We start from the raw sequence: 17,758 nt of genomic DNA on the forward strand, positions 1-17,758 counted from the left end.
AATTATTATATCAATAAAGCATTTTAAAATTAACATAATGTGTTTGTGTTCTTTTTATATACTTTCAGGACACATAAAATGCAAACACAAAAACAGCCTTAAGCGGGCACTACAGTTCCTAAAGAAACTCTTCAAATGAAGTCAGAGCAGTTCAGACACACCTTTTATAGGAAGGGTGAAAGGAGGTAGCATGCTACTCCCAGCATTTACAGTATTGCTTCTTGTTTGTATCTTTCAAAGGCACCCTCATTTATATGACCAGTTTGTAATCATTTTAGGTCTGAACTACAGATACCTTTAGCTGTTTGTTTGCCAACCTAGTGGTTCCATCATGCACAGAGTAGGCTTTCATTCAGCCCTTTCACACAACTGAATGACCTCAGGTGACTGTCTCACTAGTCCCCTTCTTTATTCTCTGATGTTCTTTCCTCTTTTTTGTCCCACCCAGAAGCATTTAGGCCTCGCATTGTTCTGAATGGTTATTCATATTATTCCACTTCTGATGTAGTGGGCATTCAATAACCACATGTTCTTTACTCTAGCACTCCATGGGAGTGGATTTGTTTTTAATGCTCTATCTCTTCTACCTTCCCAGTCTGCTGCAGCCCCCTCCACGACTCACACACAGTGTTGCTTCCCCTGCACCTCCCCAAGTTCTCCCTCATTGTCTTTGTTGCCTCTGCACCCCAGCTCATCCATTGCTTTGCTCTCCCCATTCTTCTTGTTTTCAAATATTTATGGACCTACTTGTTGTTCCCTTCCCCTATGCAACATTTTACTTTTTTAATCTTTTTTCACCTGCCACAGTTTTAGCAGGCGTCCCACTTAAAATGGAATATACATCTTTTAAGATGGCCACCCACAAGTGTATCTGCACACACGAATGGTGGTCAACGTAAAATGGGTATATAATATTTGCGCAAACTCTTTCAAAGATGGCTGCTGTAGATGCATGTGGATCCCCAATGGCGATGCTTGAATGGGTCTGGTCAAATACTAGGAACACATTCTAAGATGTTCTCCATAGATGTATTTCACCACTGAAGAAAGAACATATACATTCTTTTTAATTCTCTAGAATCTCGCTAATACACCATAGCAGTACGAAATTCTATTAACTTGGGCTTGAAATACTTGATGCACTTCACTGTACACAATAGCCATCCAGGAATTCTATGTGACTTAAATATACATCTGAATATTCGCTCAACCTTAGAGACCCCAGCCTTTGTCAAATACTGTGAAGACTGTTGTTCATCACAACTGATTTCCAAGCACTCGTCTGTTGATACTTTAGATGCACTTAGTTAGCTCTTTCCAACATGCTTCATAATCCACAAGCTACACTTCTACTCTGGACAAATCATTTCTAAATCATCCTTGAGAGCACCATAATTTAATGAAAACTTCAAATTTGATGGTAATTGTATCATGAGGTGACATTCATTAGAACTTAGAAAGTTGGAAAAGTTTGCTTATAAATCTGTGTTCTTGGATCATGATAGTATTGCAAATATGGTAAAAGTCGGCCTGTCTGGGTTATAAATGAAAATGGAAACCGACCAATTGGCTTTACCAATACTTGTTAAAACATAGAACTGAAACACTGAGCACATGGTTTAATAAAGTTCTGTGCCTAAGCATTCATTGCCGATATCTCTGCGTGACCTAAAACTCACATGTTCAATTTTTTTATTTTTAGCATATGGCCACCATGTTTCGAAGACTGCATGTAAAATCCATGACTTTTCTTATTTTACTTTTGTGGTGTTACCATAGCAAGCCTCACTTTGCAGACATTTTTAATGAATACACAAACTCAGGTGATAATGCTGAACAATTTATTGGCTGAATCTGTGGAGAAACTTTTTTAACAGAACAATGAAAACAATAAGCTTCAGTTTATTAATTCACAGATGAAAAAGTAAAGTGGGGGACACGTATATGCCAATTAATAAAACCACAAAATTCCAATAATTTCGACTTCATCTCATTCTGATGGCAGATCTAGCACAAGTAGAAGAATGCCTAATTTGATAAGCAATGTATCAGCACAGTGAGCTTCCATGAAGCTTTGGTTGAACTACAGAAAAACAAGAAAGGCCCTGAGTTTGGACACTTAATCTCAGTAGCTTGAGTCATTCTTTATAGTTACATTTTCTTATATGACAAGAATGTATTTATATTCAGATTAGTAGCATAAACTATCTGTGCAGTTTGAAAAACATATTCCAGTGACAGAGTTAAGTAACTTAAGCATGTATTGCAATGAGCTCTGTTGGGCCCAAAGACCACAGATTATGTGTGAGACAACCAGAGTTCTTCCAAAGCTAACATGTTGAGTACTGTTAATTGTGTAGTAATAACAATACATACGTCATTTGCAGCATTATAAAATGGCAAAACCCCAATACCAAGTTCTGCATCATTATAATAACATAGTTTGATATTACAGAAGTTCTGAATGTAATGAGAATAATAGTTTCATATCATGATATGTGATTTGATCAGTGGTTTCCCGAAACGGTTTACTAAAATGTAATGCAAAGCAAACAATGTATTCATTTTGTTTGCAATCAAAATTATTCAGGAGATGGACATGTACATTGTGGGCTGCTGGATTGTCATGATATCACATTTTAATACCTATTTTCTATCTGTGTAATGCTTAATCCAGCGATTCAATAAACATTGTTTTCTGGCGTGAACAATTTGAGAAGATTACCAACATTGATTTCTTCCAAAGCCACACACAGGGTAGGGTTTTAAAATATGAAATCCTACAGATCTGTTGACCCCACATATGCCATGGAAGCAGTTATTGTCGAAATTGATTCGGCATTTGCCAAGACTTTACTTTTTTTACTATTTGATTACCGATTATTGTTTTTCTTCAAGATTAGGTCTGTGTTTGCAAAACATGTATATGCTTTTGCCACATTCACAGGTAACATTTTAAATATGTGTAGAAGTTCGCAATTCACTAGGAATAGAGTTTGACGTAAAATATCACTACATGTGCTTCACAGGGTAAAAGTAAATTCTTTCAGGCCCTATGAGGAAATTACGATTTAAAGGCCTTTCACCTGAGACAACCTGAGAAAACTAAAACTACCAGGAAAATCAAATCTACAACTCAGGGTCCTGGCAACTGGGAGACTAATGTAGGAACAATGAGAAATGTTGAGGAACTAGATAATTCCTGTTACATATAAAAGAACACCTCAAATGAGTACAGGTTTGAAGAATTTAGGACATTACACCTGTGGTAAATACAAATAAATGCTGTGGCTGGTGTTTTCGCTCCATCAATCTGTTTGCCTTCATGCCGTGCACATGACACCCCCACAGCTGGCAGCCTTGTTCTTGAGTGATCAGGGTTTGGCTACGGAAAGAAAAAATTACACATTAAGCAAGAGGAATGTGGGATGAACAGCACAATTCTTTGTATACAGCAAAATATATGTCCATGTATTTGCAGCGTAAGAAGCAAATGATTATTGTGCACCTGAGCCTGCACCTAAATAGATGTTGGCGGTATTTGAGATTGCTGTCTGTAGATGCTGTCAAGAGCAGTGGCTTAGTAATGTATCATGGGCCCTTATGTAGGCACCAGAAATAGACCTCCATCACCCCCGTTTGTTAGTAAAATACAGTCATAACTGAGGTGCAGAGGGCCATTCACTGCACTTGCTGCACCAATGATAGATGCACCTCTGGTCATCAGCAAAGTGCGCAATGATTGATGTTAACACAAAAATGCACCATATATCTGTGTTTTCCCTGTCTTTGGTATTTAAATAAACATTTAGGAGATTTCGCATTAGATTTTGAAGCCCTGCTGACCATCTGTACTCCCAAGGATTGAAGTGATGTGCAGCGAAGGAGAGGGAGACGTGTGTGAGGTGGTTGCTGGGCGAGGAGCTTGCGACTGGAAGCGTGGGAGTGAGGTGGTAACTTGTATTCTGTCCCTCTGGACCTTTTCTGTTACTGTACACTCATAACTTTCTGTCCAGCAGAGGACAGCTCTGCCCTTTTCCTTTTCCTTTTCTCTGTGGCTTAACAGGAAATTCCCGCACCATGGTCCTTATTTACAACATTTTGCTGTAGGGCAGTGCTGCGCTGCCCTATGGCAAAAGAAAAGAACAGGAATGCGCTGTATCTATCAAGATTCCTGACCTTTTCCCCTGGGCTGGCGCACAATAGGCTGTTATGCGCCAATGCAGGTACTTTTTTGCCATGGTGAAGGGGAATCTGTGTTTCAGAAAGGGACACCTTCCTGCACAAAAACAATCACAAGAGGCTTTTTTCTATTGTGTGCTGCATTATGCAGCACACATAGAAAAAGGAAAAACAAGGAGAAATAAAGGTATTTTTGGCACTGCCCCAGAGTTACGATTCCTTTTAAATCTGGGGCAGTGTCAAATAGCCATTGGTGTTGCCAGAAACACCCAAGCAACACCCATTGCAAGGCCCTTTAGAGCACAAAACTGGGAAACGATATATACAAGGCCGCATTAAGCCATGCAAATTGGCTTAGGGCTGCATCGTAAATACATGGCAGACACCTGCGCCACCACAGCGTCGCAAAAAATGGTCCGCCGGTGGCGCAGCCTCATTGTAAATGAGGCCCCATATGTCCTGGGTTATCACAACACACATAGGAGCTTATTTACAAGCCACTTGTGTCGCCTTGGACCGGCGTTGCTTCACTTATTTGACGCAATGGCAGTGCTGTATCTCCTCCATTGTTACATGGATGCAAATGTGTCACTCTTCTGATCGCTGCGTCAGTTTTCATCTGCGTGAAAATCACCTGCGTCTCGTGGGAATGTCATTTATGCAAGGTAGGCGTTCCATCCGAAACAATTACCTTGAATTTGATGCAGTGTATTTACCACTTTCTTTTTCAAGCGGCCTGCCGCTGCTCTACCAATGCTTCAAAATCCCTACACCTGCCAAACCCCGGCGCAGGGATGACCCCATTGGTTGTGCCCAAGGCACAACACCAGCTGTAGTGACTTGATAAGTCACAAGGTAAGTGATCCACAAATGGTAAGTATATGCAGGTAATTTCACAATTTGTGACATTAAGTGCTGACGTCACACATACAAGAGGGCACTATGCAGGACCAATTTGTTTGATCGCAAGGTGGCTTTGTCATCTTTTCATGCTCTAACACATTAGTCCCCATTCAGTAGGTGAAGTGTCAGTTAAAACTGTAACCTCTGTATTTTGAAGCATGGCTGGAGTTGCCTCGGTTTTCAAGCCAACTCTAGCACTGTGCCAAAAACTCCTGTGCCATGGTGAGTTGTATTGTAAATATGTCGCATCCATGGTGGCGCAAGGGTTTCTGATGCAGGCACAAGAAAACTGATGGATTGCTGCTTAACACAGTGATGTGTCAGTCTCTTGCATATGAGGTCCATAAAGTCCAGTCCTTTCTCTTCTTTCCTTTTCAGCATTTGAAAGAGATGCTCTGGCTGGATGTATTTTCATTGCTTCCTCTGATAAGGAGCTGATATGCTCAGATGTACCTTGGGATTTCTTAAGCATTAGAGAGCAAAAGAAATTAGGTACAGTAATACATACATCTGTACAGGTGTCCCTTATGAAAGATGGTCGCACAGAGTTCATTAACTCGTCCTTATTTTGTCCTTACAACCTCTGAGAACTAATTTCATCTGGGTACTTTCCATTCAGATGATCTCATTTTCTAACTGACAAACGAGAAAACATAATTTAATATAGTTTAAATGCCTTGTTCGGTGTCAGAAAGCTTCATTAGCTACAAACTCATGATCAGGTGATTTAAGTATCTTTTAAAATCTGGTCGAGAATTATGCAATAAAGGGCGGGAGCACCTTTTCTACTTCTGAATCAAATCAGAAGAAGATTCAAGATACCTGCACTAGCCTAGAGGAAAAGCATTGGCGCATCAGATGGAGACTCTTGAGAGCAGAGTGGAGGATTTGGGCCTAGAGGTTAATAATAACTCTAGTGAGGTGAGAAGACTGAAGGATAAAGAGCGGGATTTAACAGAGCGGTTGGAGAGGTTAGAAAATATCTTGAGGAGGAACAATATCAGGGTCCTAGATCTAAAAGAAGGTTTGGAAGGGGATCATTTAAAGGCCTATGTTATCAATCTTCTAGTTAAAGCCTTTTTCCCGAATCACCATAGCTAATATCTGGGAGTCTGAAATCCAGAGAATACACAGGGATCCCTTCAAGTTGAATCCTGCCCCGAAAAAGCCCAGGGGAGCCCAAGTACAGTTGCAATTCCCTGCTTTTTTTTTAAAGTTGTATGGGCTAACAAAATGTATGAATTCAGATTCCCAGAGGAAGTAGATAGTTTCCTGGCACAGACTGAACCCAGTTAACTTAAGCTTAAGGGAGGTCTTTGCCGGCACTAGTTACTAGTTACCAGTTACTATTAAATATCATTCTCCATATTTTATTTTCGGAATTATTGTTTTTATTTTGAGGCTGGAGGGCCCCGACCCGAACAGGCAATACTTTATTGCCAATGTGTAATCAGGGAGGGTCTCCGCAGGGGGGAGGGAGGTTGTGGGGTTGGTGGGGGGAGGTAATGGTATTCACGTTTGTTGGTGGGGAGCATTGGGAAAACATGTTTTTAAAAAGGTGTAATATTTTCATGTGACATAACAGCCTCTACTAGCTTTAGCAGTTATAGTAGTGAGTGGGGACAAGACAGTGAAGGAGGATAGGCCCATGGGGGAGGGAAGCAACATCTTGACTTACTAAGCTGGAATGTAAATGGACTGAGGGTGAAAGGAAGACAGCGTTTGATCCTTCAGTACCTAAAAAATAGCTCAGCTAGTATTTTAATGATACAGGAGACCCATCTTCTACAATCAGAATGCAAGACACTTTTTGGAAAATTAATATGGGTGGATTAGATTATTGCAACAGACCAGCAATGTTTTTCGAAAGGAGTTGCTGTGATAATCAAAATAAATTCAGGAGTAGAGGTAATTAAGTCTTAAGTTGATGACGGAGGGCGTTGGCTTATAAAAGCAATTAATTGTCGGGAGACAAAATATACACTAGTTAGTTATTATGGACCTAATGAGGATGATACTACTTTTCTGAATAACCTTTGTCATGCACTAGCAGACTATGATTCAGCCCTGATTTTTTGTGGAGATTTTAACATACTGCTAAACAATAAATTAGATAGATCCTCCCCTAGAAACCAGGTAGCAGTCTCGCAAGTTAAAGCTTATCTCCTTGTCATGCTGAAGAATCTTAATCTTTTTGAGGTATGGCAAAAAAAATGGGTAAGAGAAGGGAATATTCCTTTTACAGCAAGAAGAACGCACATTATTCAAGAATAGTTTATATGTGTATGGAGCATCCCGATCTTGATAAAATCTGCTTAATAGAATACCTGCCCATACATTTATCTGATCATGATGCCATACTCCTGAATTTAGAACTCCCCCCAGAGTCATCTCTGAGGAGGTGGACTTTAAATCGAAGATTTCTTTTGCAATCCTCAATCCCAGGCTTTCTGAAGTCGGAAACTGCTTGCTTCTTCCGGAAGAATCTGGGTTCAGCCAGCACACATGTGGTCTGGAAAACCTTTAAGACCTGGTTGAGAAGGATACTAAAAGGTTCGGTTGTGGGTTGGGGCAGGGCTGAGAGGAAAGAACTGGCTGACCTAGAAGCAGTTAGAGGGGCAGAGACAGATTTAAAGGCGAGTGGTCCTTCTGGGGTAGATAATACAAATTTAATTATGAGAGTTGAAGAGTTGCAGCTGACGTTTAGAATCAGGTCCCAGGAGATCCCTCGCCAAAAATGGGAGGCAAGCAAAATGAGTGACTTCGAGCAGGGGGAGAATAGTGGTAAACGTCTTGCAATGAAGAGCAGGGTCAATAGATCTAATAACAATATCACCAAGATTAAAGTTGGTTGTCAAGTTGTAGAGGATAAGGATAGTATAGAACAAGCATTTGCACAATTCGTCCAGGAACTCTACCAAGAAGATCTTCAGGTGACAGAAGAACATATTGATGGGTGACTTAAAGAGAAACATCTCCCTACATTAGTTGAGGATAGCCAGGGAATCCTCACATCAGAAATAACAGGATCTGAGATTCTAACTATCTTAGATGCTGCAAAGAAAGGGAAAGCAGCAGGCCCTGATGCTATTCCGATCGAGTTTTATATGATTTTGAGGGAGGAAATTATCCCGGTCTGGATGAAATTTTATAATGGTATCTTAGATGATACATCTCCCCTGCCTGACTCTTGGAATGATGCAGTCATTACATTTATTTTAAAGCCAGGGAAGAATCCAACTCAATGTCAGACATACCGCACAATTTCTTTACTAAATGTCGACTATAAAGTCTTCGCCGGAATCTTGAACAGCCGGCTTAGTAAAATTGCAGGGTCATTAATCCACATGGATCAAAAAGGTTTCTTGCTAGGCCAACAGATGTCTGATTTAGTACATACATTAATTGGGTCAATTGACTTGTCTTCATCACAGGACCTCCCTCTTTCAATCATTACTGTTGATGCAGCCAAGGCCTTTGACAGGGTGAACTGGCACTTCTTGGACAGGGTCCTGTAGATCTTTGGTTTTGCTGATAGATTCAGGGAAGTGTTAAAAAAAATATATAAGTCCCCCCGGGCTCAAATTTGGGTTAATGTGAATCTCTCCCCTGTAGTCAAAATAGGATGCGGCACTACGCAGGGTTGCCCATTCTCCGACATTTTATTTGATTTATATATAGAACCACTAGCTAAAAGCATAAGATTAAATCAGAAGATCGTCCCTTTTGAAATAAATGGGTCTTTACGAAAGTTAGCACTGTATGCGGATGATTTCATTCTGTTATCATCTAATGTTAGCTGTACAATTCCAGAACTTGTAGCTGAGGCCCATATGTTTGGAAGTCTATCAGGCTTTGAGATAAACAATGAGAAAACTGAGATTATGGCCTGAAACATTGTCGATCAGGAGGGAAACTTTGCCAAAGAACTCAGATAGTTAGGAGTTATAATAACTCAGGATCCCGCCCAAATCCCTAAAACCAATCAAGATAGAGTCACAAAGGAGGTTGATGTCCTACTAAAAAGATGGCAGAGTATCCCATTGTCACTCTATGGGCGATTCAATTTGATCAAGATGTTCATCCTTCCAAAATACACTTACCTTTTTAACAACATCCCCTTAGAATTTGGAAAATCTGACATTCTCAAAATGCACGGAAATATATCTTCCTTTATCTGGGCAAGTAAAGTGATTCGGCTATCCTGGAAAAAACTTAGATGCAAACTTCAGCAAGGGGGGTGGGCCTACCAGATTTTCAGCTGTACTGTTGGGTCTACCAATTAAAGAACTGTGGGATGTTATTGCTCTCTCCTGACAATTCACTGATAGGCTGCATGTTCAAAGCCATGTTAGCAGGGGAAGGGGAGCTAGGTTTCATCTATAAGTTTGGCTCTCTAAAGTTTTTCAAACAAATACGCTGAAAGACTCTGCGTTTGGCGGCTAGATTATGGTCGTACTGTTTAGGGCTATCTTATTATAGTGAATGGGCTCCAGTTTGGGATTCTACCGGTACACCGGAGTGTCTTTTGGATACTCTTGCTTATCCATTAAAAGAGGCAGGCGTTGTATACTGAAGAGACCTCGTACTGGGCGATAAATGTAATTCCTGGGAATATTGAGTCATATCACTAATTGTACTCTGTCCAGGTTCCAATTCTATCAGCTCTCTTCCTGGTGTAAGAGTAAATGCTGGCCACTTTTGGATGATAACAGGATGGAAAGCAAACTACAAGACCTAGCCCCCAGAAGAAAAGAAGTGGCACAATGGTATTTCATTTCTTGGCAGCAACAGATAGAGAGATGGAACAGCCGTCCAGAGTCTGGGAGAATTACTTGCCGAGGGAGGAGCTGGAAACCTTATAGCAAGTATCTCTAGATATTCTTTACCCCCTGATTAAATCTGCTGCACTCAGAAAAAAAACACTTTTTAACACTCCACATGATCTATTGGTCCCCACTTAAGATATCCAATATATCTGTCTGAGATGCGACCATCAGAATGCAGATGATGTCCACCTATTCGTTTCCTGCCCTCAGATACAAGAATATTGGGCCCTGGGTAGCATCGTGGAGGTAAGCCCATCTCTCATAATATTTGGTTTTGCTCCTGCACTGGGGGGGATTACCAGACCCGATAGGGTCCCAACAAAAACTGGTATTTTACTTCATATTGCTCGCCAGGATGGAGGTCTGTAAATTGTGGCGCCAGACAATATCTCCCACTTGGAATGCTTGGTGGAATTCTGTTAGATACTTTAGAAAGTTAGATCAAAGAGTAAATGTTTAGAGAGAAAAGCCAGATAAGGGGCTGTTTTGGAATCTTTTGGATGATACAGCACCTGGTCCAGTTTAGGGACAGGACTGTCCCTAAATGATTATGATTAAAACCTCTGGTCAGCTCAGGTTGTATGTTATGGGTATTCCCTGTAAAAATGAACATCAACTCGAGTGGAACCACTAAGCTAATACGCATCAGTGGTGGTACAGGTCGAAGGGGTGATATAGCTACGGGGTCATATGAGATGAGTCAAAAAAAAGAAAAAAAAAGAATTATAAAATAATCTTTCAGACAAGAGTCTTCAGAGAGGACCTGTGGTATGGCCCATGATATGGCTGCTTTTACCAAAAGATCAAAGGTTCGGGAGTCAAATGTTCTGTCTTAGTGCAGTAGAGTCCCTGTATCTCTGTTGTTGCAACAAATTAGGATCCATAGTGCTGGACCAAGCAAGTCGCCTGGCACCACCATCTGTAAGTGCTGGATGTAGTGGGTGTTCCAACCATTTTGACTAGCCTGCTTGAAGCTCAAGAGTGACTCACTTATGTAGCTCTCTAGCTTGACCACTATAAAGTATGTGATAGAAGTCTTCTTCAAAGGAAGGGTCAATTTCAGGTGAAACGGCTCAAAAGCAAAAAATAACCCCAGAAAGACAAGGCAACTTGATGAGCAGATGGGAGACAGAAGAGAGACCAGGCAGGGATCAGCCTTAACCAAAACAGGATAGGACCAGGACACTCCGGAGAAGGTTCATTATAAGGAGAAAGTGAATCATGAAAAAACAACTTGAAACTGTACGAAAATATTAGAAGGAGGACATCGATGCCAATGAAAAGTTCTTTCAACTGTGCTGCGGCGCAGTTTACCTTTTAACTCCTGTCACTTTCCATATTCTCAAAAGTAAGAGCTGCCCCATGTAAAAGGATATTGGCACGAAGAGGGTCAGTGCCCATCTTACTTTGGGTAGTTTAACAGGTAAAAAATGGGGACCATCTTTGATTAGACCTGTAGGAATGTGCCTAGCATTATATAGCAAGTACTGCTCTCTTTACAACCTTACAGGTCAAATGTCTCTCAAGCAAGTTACTCTTAAACCAGCCATTCTTCCCGTTCCCGATGTTGGAGAAGCAATTATTGAAGCAAAGAAAGAAACAGCTGCATGTTAGAGCATGCCCCAATTCTGAGCAGGGTCCCACAGCCTGAGAGCGCAAAGTTTACTCTGGCCTAGAATGCTGTGGTCCTGGCAATCCTGTACCAACTAAGGCAGAAAAAAGAGGACACTTACCCATTACCTAGGTAAAAGAGTACAACAAGCTCCCATGGTAACCCAAGAACGTGAAGGCCAACTGCGGAAAGGAATTCCAGCCAAGGCACTGCATTGGGTTCATGTGAACAAGTCCTGAGAAACCTCCAGCTGGTACTCAGGATTTATTTTACATGTTTTCCTAAATTTGAATCTTGGACATAATAGGACTCCGCCCGTTGATAGTTTTTGAGTCAAGCTGTGTCTGTTGAACTGGCATCTGGCCCATGCTTTAGTAAATATTGCATTCAGTAAACAATTGCTATGCAGCTTCACCTGAGCACCGTGTCTACAACTCATTTGTTTGGGTTTAATCAACATCATCAAACTCTCTTTGTTTTTCATTTGCCGCCGAGAAACTTGACACCCTCAAGTTGGCTGTAGGACTTTATAACCAAAACTCTAAGGCTCTAATTGGTGTTTTTGAGCCATCATACCAATTAGCCATGATTTGATATTGCTTCTTTTGGTGGCACACCATGGCTTAGAGGAATACTTTAAGACCATTTAGTGAATGATTTTTTTTAATTTCTATTTATTATTTTGCTGTTATTTCTTTTTTGTTAATTTCTGTTCATCTTTCCTTCGTGCTAGACTTATCGTATGTTGATAAATTGGTTACTCTTTGACTTACCAGTAATGTTGCCTTAGCTAGCTGTTTTAGATATACTGCAAGCTCTTTCTCTGAGGACATTGTGCTGCTTAGGTCAAGCTACCAACAATGGGCCAACATATTCCAGAAACAGTTTAAATATGCACCAGAGTATTTGGACTTAATGGTAGCTCATCAAGTTTGTTCTCACTCTCTCTCCAGGTTAGCATGCCTATTTAGTTTAAGTGCAGCTTTAGCGCTAATAAATGTAATCATAGATCCTTTAACAACAATTGTTACTTTTAATGGATATGTTTCGCCAACATAGATTTAAACTTTGCCGTCATATTTAGTACAATGCAGGGCTGTTCAATTTTTACTAAGCCTTGTTTTCTTTCTTTGTCACCAAAAATAAAGGTTACTCAAACTTGTGAGTATCAAGTTCTGCAGTCACCCAATATCCCACAGTGGTTGATAGATTTCTGCAGACATGTTTAAGAAATTAAGGATAGTCCCAAATGAAGGATAGCTATTGCATTGCCTACATAAACAATCCATAAAAAAATCATTCAGTTAATACCTTGCTTTCTGTGGACTTTTTCTCTGTGCTAAAATAATTCTTAAGTTGTATTTTGGATAAAGCAAGCGTTTACACCATTTGACATAAACATACTCATACCTAAAGATTCTTTCTGTTGAAAAACATTAGCATTGAAGCAAATACCACATGGAGGGAATAGACACATTCCATACAATTCTAAGACTAATGAACAGAAATGAAACAGATGTATTTTAAAATACAAAATAATGCAATTGGTAAAAAGATATATACGCTTGACTTTATAATACAACATTCTGCTTAAATCATTGCTCGTATTTTGTGTTTATTGTGGAGATATGAAGCACACTCATTGAAACTTAAAATCTTCAATGTAAATAAAAATACTTGTCATATACTTACTGCAGAGTCCCTTTTCACAATTGTCCGGGCATTTGCTGCATTGGATACCTGCTGTGTATGGTGTTTTAATCATATCTTGATAATTTCCCCTAAAGCATTGGAAAGAAATATAAAAATTGATGGGCATCTCCAGGTCATGTTTCAGCATTGCCCATCCCAGATCTCTTTTGGTTTGAGTCACAAAGTTTTTTTGAGAGCAGGTCTGACTTACCGGACATATAGTTATCACATTTTTGTAGTTGTCTGTAAAACACATTTTTCTACCTGTGTCTGTATGCATTTGGCTGTGAGGTGCTCTGATTGATGGCATACTGTATCGAAACTTTTGTTCTACATGTGGTATGTGTATGGCTGGTGATGCTTTGTAAGTAGGGATTGAGCCTTGCATACGAGGTGGGAGAATGGAGGATTCATTCCCCATCAGTGGCTGATGTAGAGGATGGGGGTTGTATTAACGAGATTCAGTGGACTTGATGGGGACATTTCAGGAGCTTATGTATGGTGTGAGCAATAACATGGATATCTGAGTGGGAGAAGAGACGAAAAGGAAAAAGGAGATAAAAGTAATGGGTAAAAATGATGATGGGGTGATGGTGTCTCGCGTGGGTTTACCGAAGTAGGAAACTGCATGTGTGAGGGTAGGGAAGTAAGCTGATAATGGAAAAGGTCTGTGTATGAGAGCCAGTGTCTTGAGGCCACTTGTACTAATCCTTCCATCCAGATAGTTATTAATGCGAGTTTTCCATGGTGTCTAATATTGCTATCAGATGACTGTAATGGTCTATCTTGTGTTATGGATATTTAAGTAACGTCTGTTTGGTGCCTATTACTGTCTCTGTTTTACCTAAAAAATTACTGTGCTGCATCCCATATTGAGGAATAAGTCCATAGCAATAACAAAGAGTGTCATTTTCCTCCCTTCTTAAATCACATAGGCATTAGGAGGGGTAAGGATGGTCTTGCACTAAGGCCCTATAAAGAGGACTTAGCCGAGAAACAATACCATGCCTCTCAGGGATGTTTTACAAGGGCCAATAACATACTCCAATCTATCAGTCCACATGGATACATGTGTCAGCTAAACAGATAATGCACAATGTTACTGATTTTGTGGCAGCCCCTGCTCCCCCCTGACTGTCATCATTTCAGAAGCAATAATACCACAAAATCTTCATCATCTCTGAATAAGGAAGAATCTAAGACATGCTTGGCAGTACTAAAAGCAGAAATAGACAAATCACTTATGGATAATATTCAGGTGCTGTGTACTGACCTGTAAACGGAGCTAGCAGAAGTCTAGGAGTATTTTAAAGTGTTAGACGAGCACCTGGAAGCCACAGAAACACACCCAAGAAATAAATCAGATGCAGATTAGCTCGCTTGGGCTACCATCTCTCCTTCGGATCTTCAGCTTAAATGGCTGAACAGGAATGGGCCAATGAAAATTTAAAAGGAGAGGTGAAAGGCTTGAACATTGTGACATGTGTGCAAGAACTATTTTTAAACCTACTCCAGCTGGGAGATGATGTAGTGGTATCCATACAGTGAGCATATAGGGTGGGGAGGAGGTCAACATTGTTTTATGTGCAGCTTACAAAAGTCTGAGTCTTTTTTTTACACACCTCTTTCACATTACTATAAGTCATATTCCCTCTTTTATTCAAAAAAAATAAGGAAACAAATATTTAGCAAAGCCTGTTACCACTTTAGTAAACAAACTAAATCGGAGTTGAGTTGTCTATTACCTAAACCAGGACTGGGCTTCACGGTCCTCTGAACAAGTCTCATTGAGGCCAACGCCTCCGGATATATCCGGTGGCAGCAGCCACAGTCCTGCTCTATCCGAGAGCCCCCGCCTTTGGACTCCTCTCCTGCCCCTGTGTCTAGGGCTCCAGCCCTCTGGGCAAGATATGGGGACGTCACAGACTAAAATGTCTCCATACGTAAGGACAGTGCTGTCTCCATTTTTCTAAAATAAGGCGGGTTTGGAACCTAGTACCATAACTACTTTTAGTTCTATATTGTTATATGGGGCTTGATATAAGTCTTATTCTCTATTGCAGATAAATTACCTTCATTGGCCTCCTAAACAAGGGTCCGTATTATGGCCTGCTTTCCAGCGGCACAAACATGTTTTTCATGTGAGAAGTTTATCGGAATGGGCGTTGACAGGGTCCTCGGACCTGTTGTTCCCCCTGGTCCTTGAGGGTGCGTTTTAGCCTCACAAAGGGGAGCTAATAGTAGTTTTTGTATTGTAGATTTGTTCATGGTTGTTTTCACCTTTTTGCGGGTTAAGGGGAGTGAGTGGGGCTCTCTGATCTTTGCAACCTCATAGTTGACATGACAGGACACTGTACAACCCCTTGGGGGCATGCAAAGACCTGGGACACTGGGGCTACTGGGGATTTTAGAGAAGCGTAGTTTTTTCCTCTAGTATAATGCCGATCACTATTGGAACTTGGAACGTTAAGGGTCTTACCTCCCCCCAAAAGGGCCACAAGGTATGGAAGTACATTATAGACCACCATCTTGATATAGTAGCCTTACAAGAGACGCATTTAGATAGGGCCGAGGACACGCACCTTAGACACAAACACTATCCACTAATTTATAGATCATCAGCCCACACAAACTCACGGATGTACTGGTATCTACTGCAGAGTAAACACCTGACGCACCATATCCCCCCTTTTTTCTGTTCTCCTCTCCCCCTTTTTTCTATGCAAATTCACCAGATTTTCCCCCAGGCCCAAACTCCCCCCACCATTTGTTCACAGTTTCATGTTCACGTTTTGACACTGCAGAGTAGAAACTTACACTTTGGGAGCACACTGGTCATTAAGCAATGAGGGGCACTAATATGGAGCATAGGACTACATACCAACCCGCGCCATCGCGGAAACTCCCTCAGCCTGGCACACAGCGGTAGCCACCCCAAACAGTCTTTCTAGCCGAGAAATATAGTTGAACAATGGGATAACGCTCAGTCGATGTGGGCGATGTCTAATGGGTTGGCGGGTACAGAATGTGTCTATATTATTTGCCTGCCTATATGTACCTGACATAACATCTAACTTGCATATGCAATATGTTGTACTATAAAGACCAAAACTCTCAATAAAAAAATGTTAAACAAAACAATCAGCCCACAAGAAACACATAGGAGCGGCTATCATGTTCCGTTTCTCCATACAATTCTAACTAATAGGAGTTCATAGTGATAAAGATGGCCGCTGGGTTATGGTCAAGGGGTGTCTGAGAGGGAAAATATGCACTTTTGTAGCAGTATATGATCCTAATACTGGACAGATGGTTTTCTTACATTCCCTGCTGGGGAAATTAACGGAATTTGTGGCGGGACCAATGATCCTCATGGGCGACTTCAATCTGACATGACAGAAAGACGTGAACAGCATACACGCACACCGCTTGGACATGGGCTCCTTCTCCGTGGACACCCAGCAGTGCATGCATGACATGGGCTTTCTAGACACTTGGGGCACTCTCTATCCACAGACCCGGGATTACACTTTCTATTTCCATGTCCTGCGTACATACTCTCAGCTTGATTACATTTTTACTAGTCAATCCCTTCAGGGTGCCCTACTAGAAGCTAAAATATTCCCCCTTTCAGTATCAGATCATAGCCTACTTTCTACATGTCTCTCTTGGTGTGGGAACGCCTCGGCTACTCTCAGGTGGTACTTCCCGATGTCGCTTGCATGCGACAAGGAATCTTCTATCAAATTAAGAGAAACCATTACTGAATTCTTTGCCATCAATAAACAGGAGGACACGTCGGAGTACACTACCTGGGACACATTTAAGGCAGCCTTCAGGGGGAAATGCATTGCCCCTAATTCGGCGTTGAATGTGCAGCGCATTAGAGAGAGGAAGGAACTGGAGACAGAGCTGTCTTCTCTTGAACAGACCCACAAATTGAATCCCACACGGCAAACCCTGCGCAACCTAACAGCGCTTCGCAGTAAATCCGGGCTATTTATACCAATAGGGTGGAGTTCACACTTCTCAAGCTGCGGCATTTATCATACACCCAGGGCAACAAAATTGGTAAACACCTTGACAGATAACTGAAAGATAAACAAGATAGAGAGTAAGCATAAGCGCAAAATCCGCTACGCTCGCGGATTTTGCGAATTTTCGGTAATTCCGCGATCCGCGAACTCTCGCGAATTTACCGAAAATTCGCAATCCGCGAGCGGCGGATTCCGAGGCCAAAAGTTCAAGCCTTCCTGGCCTGTTGTAACTATTTTACGATGGCGCCGGCAAGCTGCCAGCACCATCGTAAAATAGTTACTAAATTAGCTTCAACAGGAAGCACTAATAGATAAAATCAAGCAGGCGCGCGTGCATCTGCTTTATTTTATCTATTCGAGCTTCCTGTTGAAGCTAATTTAGTAACTATTTTAGGATGGCGCTGGCAGCTTGCCGGCGCCATCGTAAAATAGTTAACAGGCCAGGCAGCTGTGCCCTCTTCCCAAATATACCATCGAAAATCGGCTGTGATGCTGGACAGAGG

The 17,758-nt window shown here is 41.2% G+C and overlaps 1 protein-coding gene across 1 annotated transcript in view; it reads right to left on the reverse strand.

Annotated features, from left to right (window-relative positions):
* Positions 1-1,827: 1,827 nt before the first annotated feature.
* LOC144762942 (uncharacterized) overlaps positions 1,828-17,758 on the reverse strand; it is a 315,799-nt gene continuing 299,868 nt past the window's right edge. Inside the window, exons 10-11 of the mRNA XM_078648242.1 lie at positions 13,219-13,307; positions 1,828-3,385 (exon numbers count right to left, since the gene is read on the reverse strand). Of these exons, the coding sequence (XP_078504368.1) occupies positions 3,375-3,385; positions 13,219-13,307 (100 nt within the window). The 3' untranslated portion in view covers positions 1,828-3,374. The remainder of the gene's footprint in view (positions 3,386-13,218; positions 13,308-17,758) is intronic.

Source organism: Lissotriton helveticus, chromosome 6, assembly GCF_964261635.1.
Source record: "Lissotriton helveticus chromosome 6, aLisHel1.1, whole genome shotgun sequence".
Lineage (NCBI taxonomy): Eukaryota > Metazoa > Chordata > Amphibia > Caudata > Salamandridae > Lissotriton > Lissotriton helveticus.